The following is a 24,363-nucleotide window of genomic DNA, read 5'->3' as shown; positions in this document are numbered from 1 at the left end:
TTCTATATATTTGTTTCTTACAAACACAGATTTTCACCTCACAAGATGTTAACTGATGGACTGGAGTGGTGTGGATTATTGTGATGTTTTTATCAGCTGTTTGGACTCTGATTCTGACGGCACCCATTCACTGCAGAGCATCCATTGTTGAACAAATAAAGTGAAGCTACATTTCTCCAAATCTGTTCCCAGGAAGAAACACACTCATCTACACATTGAATGGCCTGATGGTACATATTCATAAAATTTTTACTTTTAGGGTGAACTATTTCTTTAACGTGATAACTGTGTATGTTAAGATAACATGATATCCTGCTTCTCCTCTGAAACGAGTTCACTGACGTCACTTATGCAGCACACGGCAAACATTGTTACTCAATCAAAAGCCCATTTCACTATTATGGAGATAAAATGGCTAGCAAACTACAACATCTGTTGACTTCATGCTTGGGTTTTTAAAACACTGCTTCATGTTTTTGTGTAATCTGTTTTGCCATGTGATTCGCTCATTTGCATACACACACACACACACACACACACACACCAGTCGCAGAGTTTGTTGTGATTTCTCAGTGAGAACACGCATGTACACGCATGACCCCCATCGGCTGATACCATAGCTGCACGGGAAGGAAGGAAGGGAGGGAGGGTCTCCTCTGTGACCCAGCCATGTGAGGTAGATGATTTCAGGTCTGGGCTTCGTCTGGATGAGGAACCTTTCGGTTGCTTTCAGTCCCGGCTTTTCCTCCAGCTCCGGGAGTGACTCCCCCTTTGAGATGCTTCTTCGGGAGAGGACGACGAGCCCGACCGGCTCCCCTCTTCCTGGGACTGAGCGGAGGTGGAGGGGCGCTGGGGGTCCTGAGACGTGGAGGGGGACAGCGCCCTCTTATGGGGACACTGGGCCACCATGTGTGTGACACTCTGACAGTAGTGACACTTCTTTGGCTGGGGTGGAAGGCCACACTCTTTAGCGTGGTGGTCCAGACCTCCACAGTTGTAACACCTACAGAGGGATGAAAAATGCTTCGTTATATTAAAACATTACAGAAATTATGCTTCTAAATTTTACTAATCAAATTGGAGATTTATTGGAAATCAGGACTTATCTTGCTTGTTTATATCAGAAAAATCAGTTTTTAAAGCTTTAAAAACGTTTCCTCTGCTCAACCAAGGCTGCATTTATTTGATCAAGAATACAGTAAAAACAGACAAACTGTGAAATATTACATACTAAAATAGCTGATTTCTATTTGAATGTATTTTAAAATGGAATTTATTTCTGTGATGCAACGAAATTATTCTAATATGCTGATTTACTGCTCAATAAATTTTTGTTGTCAATTTTGAAAATGGTCAATTATATTTTAGTGGAAACCATGATAATTTTTTTTGAATTCTTGGTGAATAACATTTATTTGAACATTATACATATATTTTTAATTTGCTGAGCATAAGAGACTTTTTGATTTATTCATAACTTTTAACCAAAGTTAGTAAAAAAAAAAAAACTTAATTATTCCCAACATTTGACCAAAGTTAATTAATTTGTATTTGTTACATAACCATGGATTCAGTTTATTATGTTATTAGTGATTTGCATGAAGAAAGTGGAAACCGTCATTAAGATCATTACTCATTAAGATAAGACCACTAACCAGATTCAGAATGCAAACTAATTAATAATATAATGTATTTAAATAATAAAGTATGCATCATGGTTGTATTCTAATAATGCTTGTCATATCAATAAAAAAAATGGAGAAAAATCTAATTAATGAAAATAATACACCCCAAAAACATAAAATTTATTAAAACAAGCTTTTAAATGCAAAACATTATTATTATTATTATTATTATTATTTTCTTTCATTTTTTGGAATGAAATGTGAGCTGGACTTTTCCGAGTTTTGGTCACTAGAGGGCAGTACAGGATAAAACTGACTCCAATAACAAACATCCGTCTCAGAAATATATATTTTTTTCTTAGAAAATAGGCACTACAGTATTTAATAAGTATTGTTTTAATCATATAGGAGTAAAAAAATAGAACAATAAAATGTAACCATAAAAACCCATTAAATGATTCATAGCCACAAAAATACAAATAAGATTCAAGAATACAGTTCTCAGCTCTTTTGTTAGATATGAGGGAACTGAGTGACTGTGATCCTGAGGAATTGTATGGTAGTTAACAGGAACCTTGTATGTTACCATGGAGCCTTTGGTTGCCAAGGAAATTCCAGTGCATGGAAATGAGAGAGTAGGAAATGACATTATAGATCTAAATATAGAGAATCAGATCAGATCTCTCAGTTCCACTAATGTGTGTGTGTGTGTGTGTGTGTGTGTGTGTGTGAGAGAGAGAGAGAGAGAGAGAGAGAGAGAGGGGGATATATTATTACACTGCTCTCTGGAATACTTCATTCTGATTGGTCGATCACAGCACTCTACATTCATTTTTGGGTTTTTTTAATAATAATGTCAAATTACATCTGACTACTGTCAAGAGTTAATTAAATTTTACAAAACTATTACATGTCTCTCATATTAGTGCTCTTTTAATATTCAATGAATATTCATATTGGAGAAAAATAGCTAGAAGGAGGATTATATGACGTGCACAGACACAGCATATCTGTATTAAAATATATGTGTATAAATATCTATTATAGATAAAACAATACGTTTAAGGGGGAAAAAAACATACCACTCAATGGAAACGGAATGTTTTGTATAAAAAAGGGGACAACTTGCCCCAACCTGCATTTACGAGGGATCTAATTATTTTAATAGGTTACGATGTATTTTAAGGTGGTGTTTTTACAGTGTCATTAGACAAATAAGAAGTGAGTCGTATTAATTAACTGCATGGGTTAGGGTTAACTGGATGTAATTATGCATCATTTACTGTTATTGCTATAGTAAGTACATGTAATGTGGTTAATATGGTTTAAAACTAGTTGTTTAATACGGACATACAACAAATCCTGCTTGAAAAACACAAATAATTGATTCAATTGGACTTATGTCGTGCTGTGTCTATATGTGCAGTGACTGTACTGAGCCTGTAGGTGGCAGAGTGGATTAACTACAGCTTCACAGCCGACTATTACACGAACAAACCTGACACAACTGAACAAAAAAACTCAATGTTTATGAATGACATTTTGATCACTTTGACTCCTCACACATTCACATCTAAAAATATGGAAAATGGTCAAATGACCACATGCCTATCATAAAATATTGACAGTATAATTTCCCTCATTACATCCAGACTTTGCATGCACTGATAAAGATTTCTATTAACATCATAACTATATTTAAAACAATTATTACATGCTTTCGAACTTAGAGGCTACATATCATTTAACTGAAAATACAAGTAATATTTCTGTATTTTAACTGAGAAAATGACATGAAATCAAATGTCTAAAGGTTTTGTAATTTTTCTGATGACATTCAGACTCTACATGCAAAGAAAGAGCTGTTCACTATTCAACTAAAGAGTTATATTCATTTCATGATTGTATTTAAGACAATTATTGCATGATCTTGAACTAAAATTGTGGCAATTTTCCATTTAAATTAAAGGTATGAGATAAAAGTCTTTTGAATATTTATTTTCCTGCAGGAATTTTCCTGAAAATCTCAGACTAAACAAAGCAATAAGAAACATGATAATCCCACGCATCGTCTAATGCAGTGTGTATGTGGCTATGGCTATAAATGAACGACAGGAAGATGTGCGATCATCATGGGTTCCCTGATGTTTAGTCAGGAAATGTTTATTCAAGGTGATATATTAGAAACATGATTGAAACTAAAGAAGAATTGAATAAGATCAGTAGATCAATATTGTTATCCTGAAATGTATGAATTCTTATTTTTGAAACAAACAGATGCCAGTATTGTCATATTATAAATAAAAAGATATAATCTGCAGACATCAAGAAGATATCTCATATCCCTGGGAGACAGCGTGAAAAGTTGATCCATTTCAGAGATGCTATGATTGTGCTTCGAATGAGAACGAGACCAGCAACCAAACCAAGTCAAATACATATAACAGACATCTCACAGTCATGTTAGTTTCGAGTTAACAAGGAAGACCAATTAGTCTTTACTATTACACCATATGCATTATTCTGTATTCTGTGAAGTTACTGCATTTTTGCAAAGAAGCAACTGCTTGCTTTTCTTTTTCCTGCAGATCTGTGACCTGATAAGATGTATAAAATGTAAAGAAAGGTCAAGAATCGGAAGGTGAAGAGCTTGAAGAAAAAATGTTCGATTTGATTCATGTGCTTTTGTGTAGGATTGACCCAGCAGCAACCTCGACAAAAAAGAGCAACCCGACTGTAGTCTGCTCAAGGGTGAGAGACATGACTGCAGTGAGAAGAGCAAGTGTCTAGTGCCTTGACCGCTCAGGAAAGAGGAAGTTGATCATGGAGACAGACTGATGCAGGAATATTTCATGGTGACAGCTGTGTTATATAGGGTTGATTTTAAAGGGGTCATATGATGCAATTAGAATTTTTCCTTTCTCTTTGGAGTGTTACAAGCTCTTGGTGCATGAAGAAGATCTGTAAAGCTACAAAGACGGAAGTCTCAAATCCAAAGAAATATTCTTTATTAAAGTTAAGACTCTGCCATGCCTTCCTGAAGCTCTTTCAAACATGCCTCCACATGTCTACATCACTATGTGGAAATATTTGCGTAATGCCGCCCCAAAAGAAGGCTTGGATTCAGTAACTGCAGTTGAAGCAGTCATGTGTGTATCTGGAAAGAGGTCTTCTGAAAGAAGATGCATTTAGGAATATTTACAGAACAGAACAGCAATGCATTTTATGGAGGACCGTTTGGTGATCCTAGGAGAGGAGGTCATTTTGACTTTGCTACGACAATCTGGCGCTTCTGAATCAGCTTCTGGAAGTATACTTTGTTATTAGTTTAAGTATTTGCTATTGACTGTTCAAATGCTGAGTTTTGCATGTTGCATGTGTGTGTGTGTGTGTGTGTGTGTGTGTGTGTGTGTGTGTGTGTGTGTGTGTGTGTGTGTGTGTGTGAGGGAGAGACAGGGTCACACAGTCTTTACCGTCCGTGGCTTGTGTACTGCAAACACATACAAGCTTCATCACTGTGTCTGTCACACGACTCTGTTCATCTTTAGGGCTTGAACTGATGGTAAAACTAAGGACATTATTAACTGTCTTTACATAATTGAAAGAGGTGTTACATTTCCGACGAGTGCTTGCAGTGATCGGCCAATCACAATGCGCTGGGTCAATGAGAGATAGATTTGACACTCTGTATACAAATGAATCAGCTTGTTGAGAACTGACTCTGTAAAAGGTCTGTTATAGCAGTTTACTTTGAGGTATTCGGTTTCTAATTTTCCATCGCTTGAAAATAAGATGTGATAAAACTGGGAAAATTACATTAGTAAATAATTTTCCAGTTTAGGATTCTTGATGGAAGGAATATCAGGTATCAAGGAGAATTAAAGTGCAGTTGATCAACATTAGATCTGGTTATTAGATGGCTAACTTGATCACCGCTACCAGTAATTATCACTTTACACAGAGCAGGATTAATTGAATCCTCATTTGATATTTCTTGAAGAGTTTGTCTAGAAAAAATTTGGTATGTTCCTCGTCAGAGGAGGACATTTTATGCATGAACAAATAAAATTGTAGATTCATACAAGTCTTTCCCAGAAGAAGTGTAAAAAGAGTCATAACCAGTTTGTTATATGATTGAGAGATATTGAGATATCTATGTCTCATGAAAAATATGATTTATGACCTCTGGGGGAAAACATGGAAAGAAAACAATTTGAGAGAGTGTGTAAGATGTAGTTTTATCTTCTTTGGTTATCGAAGAATGATAAAAGTGTGGAGTTTGGAGGAAATGTTATTTCTATCTGAAAGTTTAGATTATTAGTTGTATTATTTGCTTCTCTGTACTAAAGAGTGTTCTCTGAGTTTCTGATGAGCTGACAGATCCATTAGTGTATGTGTGCAAGACAAGTGTGAGACAGAAATGTTATTTTAGTGTCTTCCACGTCCTGGCTACTTAGAAAATGATTTGCATTCAGTTCTTAGAAACCCATCTGGAAGACATAGTTAGGTGTCTTAAACGGACAAATATGAGGAATATGCATTATGATCGCATTTGATGAAGATATAAACGTTGAGTTTGTGTGTTTCCTCCTTGTTTGCAATCTAAAGAATGACTGTATGAATGTACACTATTACATAAATATTCTAAAGACTTTTACCTTTAATTGAAGTGGAAAACTGCCACGACAAACATAAAATCAGATGTTTAAAGATTGTGTAGTTAAATTTACACCGTAAAACAACAGCATCATTTTTCTTATGACATTAGATACAAAGAACCGGTAAACGAAATCCTTTAATCTAAACTAAACTAATGTGTTTAAAATATTAATTACAAGATCTTGAAATTTTAGCTGCAAATCTTCAGTATTTGCCAAAAACACTGAAAATTACTGACATAAAATCAGCTGTCTGACGGTTCTTAGTTTTTTAATTGAGCTGTGTCCTAATATACCGGTTCAGTTTCCGACAGATTAAAGAATTGTTCATAAATTAATTTTTAATCATCAGTTCAGGTCTGAGAGTGTTAACAAAACTTCCATCATCTCATGTCTAGTTTTTTGTTAGCACATCTATAGTGATGGACTATACAATAAACACACACACACACACATGCATATACATATACATAGGCTACTTATAAATAGCTTTAACACAACAGACTGAAAATAATTATTCAGAGATTTTTTGTGCTCTTATCGCCATGGCAACAGGAAGTAGAAGACACACTCACAATCAATGAGTCGTGAACAGAAAAGCGTTTGGCGAAACCAAACTATGAGCCGTCTACACTGAAAACTATGAGCTGTAATTCATGTGGCTTCACAGAGCATTATCAACACTGGAACTGATTCTTTCATACAGAGAAAAGGAGAGATGAAAATGCTTGTGTGGGATAGAAATAAAAGATTTTAGATGAATAATCCTGTCTGCATATCAATCTTAAACTATGACATTATTCATATATATTATTTTACATTAAGGAATATATTAAATGCAGTATGTAATTATATAATTCCCCGGCTCTATTTTATATGTCAATTTATTATTATCTATTCATATTATTACGAAAATTAGGCTCATTTTGAATTACAAACCAGGTTACAATAAAGGTCTCATTTGTTAACATTATAGTTAATGCATTCACTAATATAATTTAACAATATGAAATATATTTCATTAACAATAGTTCATTTTAGTTAATAAAAATGTTAGTTTACAGTGCAAGATCTTAACAGCTAGATCTTAAAAAAGTTGAACATTATTAAATATGAATAAATTTTGTAGAAGAATTGTTCATTGTTCATTTCCGTTACATAATGTAATAAAGCAATGTTAATAAATGAAACCTTAACAGAAAGTCATTTGTTTAAGTGTTTAGATGGATTCCATCTATTTTTGTGGGTAAACACACACACACACACACACACACACACAATTATGATTATAATTAAACACCTTTAAAAATTCAACAAAATATAATCAGAAATTTTTCAGAAAGAAAGCAACAAGAAAAGTTTGCCATGTATTTTAAGTTTTGATTTTAAATTCGTTTTTACTAATTAAGATCTTCCAATAGTTTCAATTATTTCAATTAATCACTGCTACTAAAAGAACACTGGTTAGTACTACTCCTATTATTATAATTATTATTAAAAGCAGACTTATGTTGTGACTTATTCTAATGGTTTATAAAGACCAGCTGCAGCTGCTAAAGGCAAGCTATAAATTTAAAGAATAAATGTATTAAACTACACTTCCCATCATGCTCGGCGCACTCACCGGTCTCCCTTTGGTTTGCGTTTGAGGGGCGGGGCCTTGCCTTTGGGGCGTCGGTCACTGCCCGAGCATGGGCCCCCGCCGGGCCCCGTGACCCTGAGCGACTCCAGACCTTTACTCGACCTCTTGAAGGTGAATTCAACCTGCTCGCCCTCCCGTAAGCTCCGGAAGCCCTCCATCACCAGCTTACTCTGAACACACACACACACTTCATTTAATACAGATACAAACACACTTATATCATCTAGAAATGTCTATATATTTATTTTAAATAATAAAACTAATAAAACATTTCATGGCAAATATGGAAAGATATACATAGATGTTAAAAAGAGAGATTTTCTATTTAATAGAAAAAACAACAGCAATCTTACAAATTTTTTGTTTAAAAATGCAATGCATTGCAAAAAATGTTTAAAAGCAATGTTTAAAAATACATTTGACCACTTGCATTAAATGCACAATTTTATAAACTTCATTGCTAAAATAAAAAAACTAATTTTAAACTAATTTTAAAAACAAATTTGTCATATTTAAATATGTGTAATAAACCCAGTGTTTAAGGCACTAAACCAATGCCAATGACAGACAATTTTCAAATATGCAATATGAAAAAAATAAATGTATTTACATTTATTTAGTTTAGTCACACCAGATATTAGTGAAGTTGTCTAAATACTAATTGCTGCCTGACACAATTGAATACATTTGGTCATATCTACAGAAAGAGCCAAATCTGTCAGGGAGAGAAGTGTATTTAGATGTTCAACAACAAGGTTTACCAGAAATAGCAACTTCTGTCTGTCATTTAATCTTGCATTAAAATGAAATCAAAACCTCATTTTGAAAAACAGATGTTTCTTATTTAAATATTTGAAGTAAACTACCACCTGGCAGAATCGAAAACATTTGATTAATATATAGGATCAAATCTAAAACATTTTCAAAGAGCTACATCACAGTCATATCTACAGCAAGATCCATAAATTGTAATTTAATGTAGAATAATAACCTGCATTTTAAAATGTTTCTTGCAAAAAATGCACAATTTTGAAAACTAACATTTCCTATTTAAACATTTGTAGTAAAACTGAACTGTTCTTTTCCAGAACGTCAGAATATTAAACATATCAAAAAATATTAGAGAACAATTTACACTGCCAAATGACAGAATCTAATACATTTAGTTTTGACATAAAAGTTAATACTACAAAAATAGTCACAATAGAAGTAGACAATTCAGCAATATTTTAATTATATACAGTATATGTTATTCGACAATATTTGATATTCTTGTTTACAGCTTTTATATTCTGGAGATTTTAGGAGAACTGTATCCACTGTCACACAAGATGCTTACAGCAAATATAATTGCAAATACTTGTTCCACAAATAATGTATAGGACTTAAGTAAACTTTTACATTAAAATAGAATTTGAACAAATGTGAATCATAGCTTTTAAGGAGTGAAAATTAATTAAAAATCCTCTACATAAAGCTCAATGCCAGAAAAAAAATAGTATTTAATCATTCAGCAGATGCTTTTATCCAAATGAGGAACATTAAAAGCATTTATCACATGTATTATTCACAGTCAACACACAGTGACCAAGGTGTTTATTAGTTTATTCCATCCTTCAATTTATACGATTTTCTATCATTAGAAATGAAAAGCAAAGACCCTGAGAAAAGATCAGAAATTATTAAAGCATTGATTTCAGTTCATTTCAGTTAAATCACCACAGAATCTGTTATTTAGCATTGGTTTTATGAAAATTGTTTCATCACACATTAGAGCTGAATTGATGAATTTATTTAAATACAATTAATACTAGAAAACCCACAGATCACAACTAGTTTATGATTATGCCAAAAACAGCAAATCCTGAATATGTATCTATGTTTAGACATTTGTTTGTGATTTAATAAAGCTTGATTGTGAGCTTTCCAATATATAAAAAAATAATAAAAACATTCAAACAAGTCGACTTCGTCAAGTAACGTTGATTTAAGTCATAACTGTGATTCAAATACATGAATACTAATGAACTCCAGAAAGCTCATGGTCTTGTCACAGAGACAGTGCTATGATCATACCATTTACATTTCAATTATTCATGAAATTAAAACAGCACTAACATAATGCATGCATCAAATGCAAGAGGTAAAGCGCAGCTGACATGTATTCTCATCATTTACATTCCTCTAGAAACATCACGCTCAGAGAACAGTCGTCAAGACGCTTTAATAAGACTTTTTGGAAAGATGAATGTTGAAATATCAGCACGTTTAATTCAGCCGTGTAGGAAATTAATTGACATAATGGGCACAAAAAGCATTCTGATTTAACACTTATGACGGGGAGAAATTAAAAATCCATAGCATGAGAGAGAACTGCATTTATGAGAAAAGCCAGGGGCAAAACCCTTCACACACAGATATATTAGATATGTTCTATTGAAATATGAATCTAAACAACACAATCAACAGGATCAGATCTGGGCAAACACACACACACACACAAAAATAACAAATACATATTTATAATAGATACACATATTTCTATCTGTAAGTAATAATGAAGAAAAAAAATCAGTTAATCAGTCAGTATTATTATACATTAATATATTGTTTTGTATATGAATGTTTTAATATTATTTATTAATATAATTATTTACATTTTGCCTGTTATTACAATTATATATATATATATATTAACATTTTCTATCAAATTATTTATTCCAGTGTTACTGAATGTCCATCTATCTCTTTGTTTCTCTCATCTTTCTTTCATCTATCTTTCTTTTTTCTGTCTATCTGTCTGTTTGTTTTTTCTCTCCATCTTTTTCCTTTATTTTTCTTTCTTTCGTCTATCATCTATCTTTCCTTTCTCTTTCTATCTTTTTCTCTCTCTTTCTTTCGTCTATCATCTTTCTTTTTCCTTTCTTTCTATTTCTCTTTCTTTTTTCTTACTTTCTATCTTTTCTTTCTTTCTATATGTCTATTTTTCTTTCATCTATTTTTACTATATTTATTTTTCTTTCTGTCTATTTCTTTCTTTCTATTTTCCTTTCTTTATTCTTTTTATCTCTTTCTGTCTATTTTTCTTTCTTACTGTCTATCTTTTTCTTTCTTTCTTTCTTTCTTTCTGGATCTGTCGTGTGAAAAACTGTAAACACTTTCCATTAATAATTAATAAAATAAAATTATATAATCCTTTTTCTTTTGTTCTTTCAGTCTCTTTTTTCTTTTACTTTCTTTCATCTATCTTTTTCTTTCTATCTGTCCTTTTTTTTCTGTCCATCAATTTTTTCCTTTATTTCTTTTTCTCTTTTTCTTTTTTCTTTATTTCTTTCTATTTTCTTTTCTTTTTCTTTCTTTCTATTTTTCATTTCTCTCATACTTTCTATTCTTTCTTTCTTTCTTTCTTATTTGTTTCTTTTAGTCTATATTTTTCTTTTCTTTTTTCTTTGTCGATTTCTTTCTTTCTTTTTTTTCCTTTCTATCTTTTTCTCTTTTCTATTTTTATTTCTTTCTTACTGTATATTTTTTTCTGTCTCTTTCTCTTTCTTCAGTGCTTTACTTCATTCTTTGTAATTAATTCTTTGTGAGTGAAAATCGTTTCTACACCAAATGTGTGCTTCTATTTCCAGGTCAAAGTTCAGAGAGAAGCAATGCAGCTGCAGACACATTTCTGGAGTCTGAACTCATCCAGTAAAGCACAATTAAGAAATGAAATCCAAGAGCACAGGAGAAGATGTGTCACACTGTTCTGCTCACTGCAGGGGAAAAAAAGCAAAAAAAACTCAAGAGACGGAAGACAGAGAACAGGAGGGAGAAATACAGAGAGCGCCACCAAAGGGCCGGACGTATCGCACATCACCCCTCCTCCACATGTTTTCATCCTTCACTGTGACCTCTGACCTCTGCCCACCCCCCCTTCAAACACACTCACACACACACACAGGCATCCCGTTTCCCTGCGCTAAATTAACAACACACTTCTGCTCTGACTACAAGACGTTCACACAGTATTTGATCTGCTGACACACACTACATCACTCCACACACACTCCTGATAGCAGCCGGAAATGAGCTCTGTGTTTGTGTGTGTGTGTGTGTGTGTGTGTGTGTGCAGGCACACGGTCAGCTTATGTCTGACTGAACTATCTTTAATTTTACATTTTAAAAATGCCTTTGAAGATGAACACATTGTTTCTGCATGAGTGTGAATGTACAGAATTACAAAAGATTAAACAAGAACTGAAATAATTCGATCAAAGGGATGATTTAGACGTTCACATGTCTGTTTGAATTATGATGAAGCTTAAAAATAAAACAAATGCACAGAAAACAAATAGAAACAGAATCAAAAGTACATTTTATGTTTGTTTGTCCTGGTTTGTTTTGTTACTTTTTGTGTTTCTTCATTACAATAAAACACAACAATGTAGCTCATTGTCTTTTACCGAAAGCTCGTTATATTTGAAAAGCAAACACAAACAGTTGTATGAAAAAGTAAAAGAAATCATAGCTTTTGGTATCTGGTTTATGTTGCCTTTTTTTTCTCTGTCCAAACCATTTAACTTGAGATTTAAAACAATTATAAACAGGATTCACTTTTATATTTAACATTTGTGCTCTTGGCAGATGTTTTCTTTAAAAAAGATACATCATTTAATGAGTTTGTGATTTTAATCAAGTATAGATATATATTATGAGACCACAAATCAAGTCTTAAAATTAAACTAGCAAAATAATAAAAAACAGAGCCTTTATTATTTCATTCAAGAACTAATTCCACCAGTGAACATTAATCAACAAGTCAAGCATTAATAAGATTATCAAATTAGATTATTAAAAAAATGTGTTGATAAAAAATGCATTTAAAAAATGCATTGCAAAAATACAAAAAAATTTATAATAATTTGATTTCAGTGCTACAAAGCTGTGGCTGAACTCTTGGAAAGTGAGCATTTGTTTGTGTCAGATCAGCAGCGGCTCCACCCACACACTCACTCCATATATGGGCAGAGCTGAAAGAGGAAGTCATGTGACCTGCAGCTTGTGTTGAGATGGAGACATGAAGAACTGAACAAATGGAGAAATGGAGTCTAAAAGAGCAGGATGCAGAAGAGATCGAGCTCTGGAAGAAAAAAGAAAAGAAATTACAGTGAACAAAACAAGATACAGAGAGTGAGAAAGAATACTAAAGACAATAATGGAGAAAACAGAAAACGAAAGCTCAAGTAAAACAGAACTAAAGTTTAGATGAAAACAGAGTAAGATGAGCAGAGGATAAAAGGAGATCAGAAGCTAATGAGAAAGATTTTAAGGCAGATAATGAACTACATTCATAACATGTTCGGCATCATTCCTGTAATACAGCATTTTCATCTCCTCATTATGGGTCTTACATACTAAATAAAATATTAAACTCAGTATAAACCCAATCATTTTAAAGATAAAATCAAGTTAATTTCTGTTTTGTCGCAACTATCACAACACAGAGTAAAAAATAAACGAAAATCTACAGTCCATTATACACATCAAAAACAATAATTAAAAGCATTAAAACAAATAAAAAACATTACCAGTTGTTCCTGCATTTTTAGTTTCTCTAATCAAAATATTTCAAACAAAGTTACTTGAGAAACTTGTTTTAATTTGTAATTAATTTATTGTTTTTCCTGAGTTCTCAATATCACAATGCCTTTTGTAAAATTCCTTTAAATTACAAAACTGGCAAGATTAAAGGGATTGCTATTATTGCTATTAGTTGGTTTGTATCACAGTTTTAACTTCAGTTGAAAAAACTCAAATTATTATTAATAGTGTTAAGTGCTTTCTGGCTGTTAAACCCCTCAACACTTCCTTAAATGACAACACAAACATTAACATATTCAGTTTATATGTTACAGAGCACAAACATTGTGTGTAACAGGAATCAGCGTAAATGTACATATTCATTATAGCTCTCATAATCCTGTGATTATAAACCTGAATTAGATCACAGATTTTACACTTCCACATATAATATTAGATACTTGTCTCTTGCTTGATTTAAAGGAGTTCTTAGTTTCTTCTTAAATCTGTTTACAAATGTCGATTTCACATAATAAACATTTTCAACTTTCATTATTTACTGTGTAAAATAAGTGCCAACTTTAGGATTGGTGCATGACATCTGCTATCATATATTTCATCCTGCGCTCTAGATATCAGTATTGGCATCAGCAGTTAAACAACAAACGGATGGAGCACAGGATGAAGAGAGCAGCATGTGTGTGAGAGGAGGAGTCTGGATGAGAGCTTCATCTCAGCCTCACAACACACACACACACGCACATATTTGACTAGCTATGTAAATAAGGACATACCGCACAACCCATGCCTACAAGAACAGCATTTCTAGAATTAAAAAATATAATGTACACTACAAATCATTTTTCCAGTCAAACTTGTCCTCAGTTGTCCTCAAAGGGAGATTTTACACACTTCTACAGATAAATGTGCCTTTAAGCTACAGTAACGTGAGAAATAAGTGTAAATGCTGATTAAATATTTAAAAACTTCAACCTTCAAACTTCTAACTTCAACTTCAACCTGTCATACAATTTTTATTTTATACTTTCATAAAAATAAAGGTTCTTTATTGGCATTGATGGTTCCATGAAGAACCTTTTACATCCATGAAACTTTTTGATTACTCCAAAGGCTCTTTAAAGTGGAAATAAAATATTCTTTAGAACTTTTAAATGTTCTTCACACTAAGAAGAAAAAACTGGTCTTTTTAGAACTGTTAATTGAAAGGTTCTTTTATGGAACCCAAAATGGTTCTTCATTGCTGTGCAAAACCCCAGTTAGACGCTTTATTTTGTAAGTGTATTTATTTTTTTTACAATTTATGAGCTATAGTATAATCTGGCATTGTAGCTCAGTGTAATTGACTACTTTTAACCAACAACCTATTGTGGTCAATATACAAGATTTTTTTATTTTATTTAAAGTTATAAAGTTCAAATTCAAATTAATAAAGATAAAACAATTTATATCAATAAGTTTTTGTTAAACATTTTCTCATTAAGGGAAATGACAGCATAAAGGCTTCGTCAGAGTTAGTTCACATTCGGAGATCAATTTGGACACAATCTATAGCAAAGTAAGCAACAGATATAAAAAGTCATTCAAATGTAAAACTTCCAGTCTCTGCCTTATTGATCATACCAGTTCAGAAGAACATACCCAACAGTTCTTAAATAACCATTTTTACCTAACATTTTAAAAACCTTTTCCCACTAAAGAACCTTTTTGTGTAACGGCAAGGTTTCATTGATGTTAAATCTTCTTCATATAACCATCAAAACCAATAAAGACCCTATATTTTTAATAGTGTAGAAACAGATGAAATGATCGAGTCATACACAGTGACACATTTATAAACAACAACATGTATTCGTGCGGTTAGACACACACACACGCACAAACACTGCAGGAGGTGCAGCATTCGGAAGAATCAAACACAAAGCACCTAATGAAACACACACACACACACACACACTGCAGTGCGTTGATTCGGAGTGTGAGGGCCGGCCAAGGCCACGCCTCCTTTCCCTTTTTTGTCTTTAACGAAATTCCTCTTTTAAAGAATGTTAGAGGACCCCAACCCCCACCACACACACACACACACAGAAATCCTCTTTACGCATACAAACAAACACACACACACACACACACGCGCGCGCGTTCTCTTGTCTTCTGATTCACATTTTTTCCTGTCCTGGATTGACACAAAAAGCTCATGGATTTGTAGAAGATCTGAAACACTGCTGTGTTTCAATGAGGAGACTGTATTGATGTATTGGTGCCATGAAAGGAGGCTAATGTAACAAAGGTAACACTTTCTTTAAAGCCTTTATATATAATGCATTAAAAAGTATTTTAATGCATTAATTATGCCTTGTAAAAGCACTTTATGATGCATTGAATGATAACTGTAAACACAATTCTAATGCTTATCTATTCATTATTACACCTTTAGAAAGTATAAATGGATTAGAACATGATAAAATGTCCAATTTCAGATGCAAGAAGGAATATGAAAATATTATATCCATTTTAACATTTACCTTTAAAAAATAACACATTATAATTTACATTATGAATAACTTAATAATGCATTATACATAAGTGCTTCAAAATAAAGTGGAGCCAACTTTTGGTTCAAAAAACATATACATGCACCATAGGTAAAAGAAAAATTAATGTGCATGCATAATGTGACTGCTTCATCAGGTTTAATACATCACAAATTTTAAAGATTAAATTTTTAATTATTGTTGTTATAAATGTTTATATATAAAATAGTTTTTTAACTGAATACTAATAATACTAATAATATATGCTATATATAATTTTGTATGTGACGAATAAAATCTTGAATCTTGATTTGAATAAATTAATGCTGATTACATATTCATATGAAATGCTGATTCATTCATAGAATTTCATATTTAAAATAATTTATTGTAACTCCTACAGATAAATAAACAGAATATAATATGCAAATAATAACAAATATTTATCTCAAAAAATGTTTTGGCTTAAAATTTCTCATAAAAGGGAAAGAAATCATTTTCTGAGGCAGACATTACGCAAACAGCACTGCATAGCTACATTAAGGTCATGGGTTCAATTCCCATGGACTGATAAAAAACACAATAACAATCTGGATAAAAACGTCTGCCAAATGCATACATGTATTGTGCTAAACAACACAGTTCATTCTTGTTTGTTAAGAAATGTGGCTTTTTTTTTTTTGATGAACTGCCAAAGGAAACATTCTGTTTCTTTACATAATATCAGGTTTAGACACACACTAAAGGAATAATCAGCTATACACTCTGCTTATCACACATCGTAGACAACACACACCCTGCGCAGGATAAAAGCTTTTTCATTTTCAATGTAGCATGAAGGCACATGTACGTGCAGCATTCAGACACAAAGAATCCAAATAAACCTCCGCATGGCAGCGAAACGCAAATCTTTATCAGAGACATTATGGATTACAGCCTTTTCTGCCATGAGTCTGTTTAACACACACAAGCAGCCTCAACATCCTGACCTGCATCTGCATGATGCTAAAATTAGCTCGAGTCTTCAAAACATACAAATAAATACTGCAGCTAACCTGTGATATACTTATATATTTACGCATTTTGAGAATATCAGATAATGATTTGCTTACTTGGATGAGTAAAAATATGGTATTTTGCTCATGCAACACCGCTGTGAAAAGATAAAGCACCAAAGTAAATGTAAAAGCATCAGTGAAAACTCATTTGGTATAATTAAATTGTTTTATGCAAATTACGCCATTATATCATACACCCTGATCTCTGGAAGCCACTGTGTGTTTGCTGGTTTCAGGATTTTCATATACAGTAATGGAGACACAGGATTGACTGCACAAAAAAATAAACCAACCAGCTCTTCCCGATGACAAACACGACTCTAATCAATACACTTTCCCATGCAATAAGGAAAACGCAGGCTTTGTTTTCCAAATGCATTCGTTACAATTGTTTACTTCATGCTTATCAGAAACTTTTTATTACTACTACAAGACTTTCTTATAATAACTACTCTAATGCATCCAAGCTAGGAAATGTTCCATGTTTAACCTATGTACACAGATTTCACATTTATCATCAAGTCAGCATGGTTTAACCTGTGCTTTACAACACAGAGTAACTAGTGCATTTATTGTGCATTTCAACAGATAATTCAGGAGACAATCTGCTGAATTTGCAACTACAGATGTGGAGATTTCATTTGATTTCAACAAGCTAATTTCTAACCATTTGCCTCAATTATATATAATATTATATATGCTATCAGTACGTTTTTTAACGACACACATAACAGTCTGACTGTGCATCTGGCTGCTGCTTGTCTTTTTTGAGAACTGCATTTCCCAGAATGCACTCAGGTTTAGGGGCTACTAGCACAAGAGGTTCATGTTTAAGATCATGCACAAAAAATCACATCCACACAAAATTGTAATTTAAATAAAAAATTTGGCTCAAAACAGTCTCAGAGATAACAGTGTAAAACTGCCTGTTTTAAATCACTTCAAATAATTCAGTACAGATTTACAAATGCCTGCTATCAATTTCCTTAACTGTGCTAGTTCAAATGTTATACTCTAATTAAACAAAATTGTATTTTTAAACAAAACAATATGTCTAATATATCCATAAAAACACAAATAACAAGATAAATACATATGGTTTCAGCAATTGTAATTTGGTTATACAAATATTAAAAGATTATTAAAATACTGTTGAATTTGTGAAAAGAATGCACAACTGTGATTTTAATAACTCAAGATATTTACAAGTCTTTAAATTCTTTAAAAAAATAGATAGATAGATAGATAGATAGATAGATAGATAGATAGATAGATAGATAGATAGATAGATAGATACTTGTTTCCTGTGCAAACTAGCTGTTATGTTGTTGAATTTCAGATTTAAAGGATTATGCAGATGTGTTTTGGGACAATGGAAATATTTAATACCAGGAATCATTTTAACATCTCATTAACATCCAGCAGTAAACATAACAAGAACACACTGTAACAGAAATGAAATCAAAACAACAGTCCAGTGAGCTCGAGTGCTAACAGAACTCAGAAGAAACCTCTGCTTTTGTTCTGTACGTCTGCGTGTGCTATTTTAAGGTGCCGTGGAAAGCCTGGAAAATGATGAAAGGAGATAATTTCCGGTTTAGTACATGTGTCCGTATTGATTTAGCTCTGAATGTCCATGAGAAGGAGACGAAATGTTGTGAATGGGGGCTGAACTACACCCCTGTAAACACGAGAGCACATGATGTTCAGTACAACAGTCCACACCGAAATCGCTTGCCATTTTTCAAAAGTCTGGTTGTGAGCGCCGTCTGATCATCGTGTGCTCCGTGTGGCACATTTTCCGACATGTTGGCAGGTTTATCAGACATGTTCCTGTGTGCATGAGGCGAATAAACGCCAATATCGCAGGCTACTCTCTCTTCTCGTCCTAATAAAGGTTCCTTTAAGAGCTGCATCGTAAATACCTCCGTGTTTACTACTAATACGCCGTTCAACTGGTGATATCAATGGAGAGTGAAGATGCGTTTTTGGCGTTCTTAAAGTGACAGAGGATGAAAACACGCGCATGTTTACTTCTGCTTTCCTCGAGCACATCTGCTGCTGATGTCAATGAGATGCGACAGATAACGTGAAAAAGAGTCAGAGGAGCTGAACGGCTGAAACCCAGCACATGCATTACAGGACTTACTTGGTGAACGAACACGTCCAGTGGAGGGTCCACTGGCTTCCCCTCGCTGCTGGTCATCGATATAAAGCCAAAACCCATGCGGACATTAAACCACTTGCAGTAACCCGAGCCAGCCAGAATCTGCGGTGACCCGACACCTTTGCGCGGCCCTCCTGTGCGGTCAAAGGAGAAAAGCCCATGATGTTGTGTGCATATGTTTGAGATGTAGCCTATACTTTGTTCTCGGTGTGTATACAATGACCGTGGGTCTGCGTGGGCAGCGTTTCTAAAGGGAAATCCCCCAACTCAACAACATGCATTCAATGCAACGATGTGAACCAGGGCCATAACCACCGCTACAGACGCCCCATTTTCTTCATATTAAATCAATAGGCCTATATGGAGGTTTTCAGTGACAGACAGTTAAACTTTTGCATTTGGGTAACTTAACCTTCTATACACTATTACACCCTTATCTACAACCCACCCTCTGGAAAACTGGAGAAACTCAATGAAAAGTAGAGACGTTTTTGTCTCTATTGTCGCAGTGCATGGTTGCTCAATGTACCTAGTTAGTAGCTACACTATGTAACTTCTTGCACATCTACCGTATGTGAACCGCCTGGCGTGGGGCAGGTGTGCACACGTTACCCACCCCCCCGTATTCGCTTCCACCCCCCACTACCGCTGGCTCAAACGTCTCTTCTTCACGCGTACAAACAACGTAAACAAAGCGCAATGGACAATATGAGTTCGCGTGAAAAGAGACGTTAAATTAAAAAAAAAGCATCGTAACCTTCGGCCATGTTTCCCCGCGGACCCTCCGTTCCAAAGTTCCAGCGAAATCGTTTCCTCCGTGAAATGGGGTGATGCGCGTCACCGTCGATCCGACATCTCGATTTCCAGCGGGCACAAATTTAGCGCGCATGGTACGGCGTGCGTCTCCTTTTTGGATATTTTGTCATGTCTCTTTTAACATCTCGTATCCCCTCTCTCTTTCCCTCCCTCGCACATTCGCTCTCTCTCTCTCCCGCTCTCCGTTTCTCATTCGCTCGCTCTCAGCCCTGCACACGTGACTCCTCCGTGAGCCCGGGAGAGGGAGCGGACTCGGAACCGGGCTGGACTACAGCTCCACAGCTGCGTCACGTAAAAGCATCAGGTTCAGTTTTTTAACTCGTGTTATGACGAGTAAAATCAGTTGTTTGCGTGCTCTGTAAGTCTTTCGAGGGACCATAACAAGTCCAGCATTTTAGTTTTAGTTTTTATTTTATTTATATGTAACAATTTTAATGATGCATTATGTAACCAAATTCCAACCGCTGGTAACCACAGTCATAATACTTTATAGTCTTATGAAAGTAAATAATTGTATAACGCTTCATTTTTAACGCTTGCTGTAGCGAAATGCAACAACAAAAGTTTTCCAGAATGGTAGTATACAGAGGGTAGTAGTTTTTTTCTGGAAGTGTAGCCAATAAACTGCAGGCTAGAGCAATAATAGTCTTAGCCTATTATATAACAGTTGTTTTAAGTTATACCTTGATGTCATTAACCAAAAATAAGGAAAGGTTTATTATGCACGCATTTGGTTTCCTTTCAAATTTACTAAAAATATTATTTTTCTTATGCTGTTGCTGCTGCCTTTTTGCTTTTGTTTAAACGTTTCCAAAATATTCCATATTATAGTTCAAGAGAAATGAGATCATCACTAGCTAATTATCGTTTGTTGAAACACACTGCAGTTTGCATTTGTTGTGTGCTGCAGTACAGATGTCAATGAGACTGATTTAGAAGCCCTCACACATGGATTTACATCAGCTTTGCGCATTTGAAAATATATATACATCAGTGATTCATCTAGAAAAAACAAACATGCAGATATAAAATATAGGTATACTGTATTGCAACAGTAGTCTATGAATATTTTACCTTCAAACTACATGATCTGTTGATTCATGAAAATAAAGCAATAATAGGCTTCAAAAAACAACAAATAGCAAATCGCCCCATTTTTTTCCTGGTATTTAAAGTAATTAAACATGGTAAACATGCACATTGATATGAACACAAAATGTAACAGTCTAATGGAATGTTCTAAAAATGGAAACATGGAACGGATGAAATGCAATCATTATTTCAAAGACTTTTTCTGTTTTTGTGCTTATTGTGTTCTTTTGAATTGGAGCTATGTGCACAGTAGCCTACTCAACAACAACGACAACAAAAAAAGTAAAATGTGTAATAAACCAACAAACTGAAATGAAAAGATTAGGCTAATAGAAAACTGACAAGTAAAATAATTGTCTCTTGTTTTAAAAATGTAATGTTTTCGTTTCTACAAGACATTCGTTTAGTGAACGTTTCTGACAAGCTCTCGATCAAACCTGATGGCTTGGCAGAGGATGTTTTTCTCTGTCTTTGAGTCAGAGGGAAAACACTTCGGAGGACTAGGAGTGAATCAACAACTACCCCCACAACGCTTCTACGCTCCGCCCCTTTCACCCACCCCCACCAACCCACCCACCCATCGATGCCGACCACCCTCCGGAATTCACCCCTGCCCCCAATCCCCCACCCCCTGCACCAGTTCTGCTGTCGGAGATGCTGTGTGTGTGTTTGCTGGTGTGTGGAAGAGATGGAGGGTGGTCGTGCCATTACGGCGCAGGTCACGGATCTGGTCACCGGTGTCAGATGTTATGGAGTTTCTCAATTCCTGCACGAGGGTTTCCCATCCATCATTCATAAAACGGCCCCGCGAGCTCCGGGAAACACGTCCAGCGAGGTCACGGACACACCCTAAATGTCCCCGTTTGATCCCGTTAAAGTCCGCAAACATCGAATAAGTTGCCAGACAGACCGATAAATAAAGATGTTCCTCGGTGGTTTATATCTAGCTACTGGAAACATGAAACGGGTCCGCGTGACTTTAGAGAGGCATTGAAATCAACAGCACTGAGGAATACTGATTTGAAGTAAAAAAAATAAATAAAAAAAAATTAATTCGCTTGTAAGTGTAGAGTTTAGAAAAAAAACAAGCAAAAGCGAGGCGTAGGCTAATTCATCAGCAGGTTATTAAAACGTTATTTTTTTTATTTCCGATGGATAATACATATAAATATTAGCTAACTGATTTAGACTTGTTGAGTTTAATGCTGGACTCAATAACAACACTCTAAAAACTTTCCTAAATCCACGTATTTATTATATAGCCTATGTAGTAGTCATGAATGCCTCAAATTGAAATTAAAGCTATGTTTAAATCCATAACAAAACAGCCCACATTTACAATTTAATTTACATGTAAAACTGTGCATAAAGGAGATTAAACAGTAATACACACTAAACGTGTTTCAATCCTGAATTGTTCACTAGCAAGGGTTAAACCGTTTGATTGGCAAGAGTTAAACATTTAAAGTTTAGCCTGAAGGATCTCTTGATTTCTTTTTAAATAAACAAACCAAACTTTTTCTCTCTGTCAGAGCAAAGTTTACACACTGATTCTTCAAATCCTAACTCATATTCAAACACCATGTTTCCCACATGTGAAATTATCTTTTAAATCAGCACTCTGCAAATAGGTGCCACTGAAATGCAAAAAGGTCCACTAATTGTTGTGCATTCATAAGCTCAATATAAAAATAAGAATATCACTTACAAGAACTTCCATGCACATACTGAATAAATCACTCCCTTGGGCCTTTGGATTATCCATTTATTTGGACTTTCCCTCCAAACTGAATATAGAAATATCCCTTTAAACTAATTCCATTGGAATCGTTTTGTCAATATTCCTAGGAGACAAGATCCCAGTTTAACCCATTAATAAAGTGAGTTTGAAGAATAAGGTTTCCTGAGGTGATTTGTGCTTACAAACCCAACAGATTGAAGGGTCTGTTGGAGCAGTTCAGATCCTCCACCTTCACCTCACCCAAACACCCATCCACCCACCGACCCCCACTCAGCTGAACCCCTGAGGAAACGCATAGTTGTCAATAGAGTTTATTCAGTTCTTCTCCTTTCTTTTGGTTTAATGCTGCATTCGTTCAATCCTCCATCTCTCCAAAATTATCCACCGGAGCCAATACAAACCCTACCGTTTTTTAAACTAATTTGATAATAATCAGGTACATATCAAGTATGAGGGGAGGATATTTTTAAATATCTCATTCTCAGTTTTACACGTGTGAAGGCTGCTGCTACATCAGTTGTTCTTACAAAGACCAATACAACTGAGGTTTCATTAGAAGGTAAGGACTTATTCCATTTAAAACACACACGATATTCGAATTATAGTCTAATTAGTTCTTAAAACAGTTCTGACCTATAATCTCATTCATTTTAAAAAACAGTTTTATGTGCACTATATGATAAACTGAAGAGTTCAAATATTTTCTTATAAATTCCTATGCAGTGTCTTCATTTTCACAGCTCGTTCATTGCTAATTTTGCCGCAATTTTGGAAACATTTTTGTCACACAAAAAGATTTGAGACAGAGAGATCAGTTGTTTCTTTTGCTAGACAACATTAGGCTATATTTTTCGTTTCTATTAAGTTGCAAAAACGTTTTAAAACGTTATTAGATTTCGGGTTTATTATCAGCTTTGTTTCTGTTTAAAAATGCAAAAGACAACGTTTTAGTATGCTTATATATATATATGTATAAAATAAAGAACATTTAACAACAAAAAAGTTTAAATGTTTGTCTTCTCGATTTCGGTTCATAAAAATAACCCGTTAAACAAACCGAAAGCTTGTATTGATTCATTTATATGTATTTATTATTATTTTATCTGGGTTGGTCGTTACACAAAAAAAAAAAAAAAAAAAAAAAATACCATCTAAATGAACTGGCTTCATGTAGGCTATTAGCTATCTTTACTGCAACATAGCTAATACTCAACAGATAGCAGTGAAAACATTTAAAATATTTTATATACATTCTAAACATCAGCTTGCAACATCATGCCCAGTAAAATAGTAAGAAATCTAGCGTGGGTTACTTCTGTTGGCGGCTGATTCCGCCTGAACGCTCCTTTATTACGTCACAATTAAATCATGACGTCGACGGAAGTATGAAAAGAGCATTCAAGGATTCTTTTCCTCTTCTGTCTTTCAGTCGCTCCTTGTAAAAGGA

At 34.3% G+C, this 24,363-nt stretch overlaps 1 protein-coding gene across 2 annotated transcripts; it reads right to left on the bottom strand.

Annotated features, from left to right (window-relative positions):
• Nucleotides 1–523: 523 nt before the first annotated feature.
• Nucleotides 524–23,080, bottom strand: LOC113120665 (protein lin-28 homolog B-like). 2 transcript variants are annotated; one of them, XM_026290629.1, is made up of 4 exons: nucleotides 22,884–23,080; nucleotides 19,250–19,401; nucleotides 7,908–8,095; nucleotides 524–1,003 (listed from the first exon to the last, which is right to left on the bottom strand). In XM_026290629.1, the coding sequence occupies exons 2-4, from the start codon at nucleotides 19,325–19,327 to the stop codon at nucleotides 730–732; spliced, it is 540 nt and encodes a 179-aa protein (XP_026146414.1). In that variant the 5' UTR covers nucleotides 19,328–19,401; nucleotides 22,884–23,080; the 3' UTR covers nucleotides 524–729. The 2 variants fall into 2 exon arrangements, with proteins under 2 accessions (XP_026146414.1, XP_026146413.1); XM_026290628.1 differs by lacking the exon at nucleotides 22,884–23,080 and adding an exon at nucleotides 20,025–20,318.
• Between the last annotated feature and the right edge of the window lie 1,283 nt (nucleotides 23,081–24,363).

The sequence above is a fragment of the Carassius auratus genome, chromosome 20 (genome assembly GCF_003368295.1).
Source record: "Carassius auratus strain Wakin chromosome 20, ASM336829v1, whole genome shotgun sequence".
In the NCBI taxonomy this organism is placed as follows: Eukaryota; Metazoa; Chordata; class Actinopteri; order Cypriniformes; family Cyprinidae; genus Carassius; species Carassius auratus.
The sequence above is the reverse complement of the archived record's forward strand: the minus strand, read 5'-3'. Positions and strand labels throughout refer to the sequence as shown.

Coding starts and splice junctions, on each gene's coding strand:
- LOC113120665 (XM_026290628.1), bottom strand. Junction 8,096..19,249: donor TGGACGTGTTCGTTCACCAA/GTAAGTCCTGTA, acceptor GTGTGTGTTCAG/AGTAAGCTGGTGATGGAGGG. Junction 1,004..7,907: donor CGCAAACCAAAGGGAGACCG/GTGAGTGCGCCG, acceptor ATCCCTCTGTAG/GTGTTACAACTGTGGAGGTC.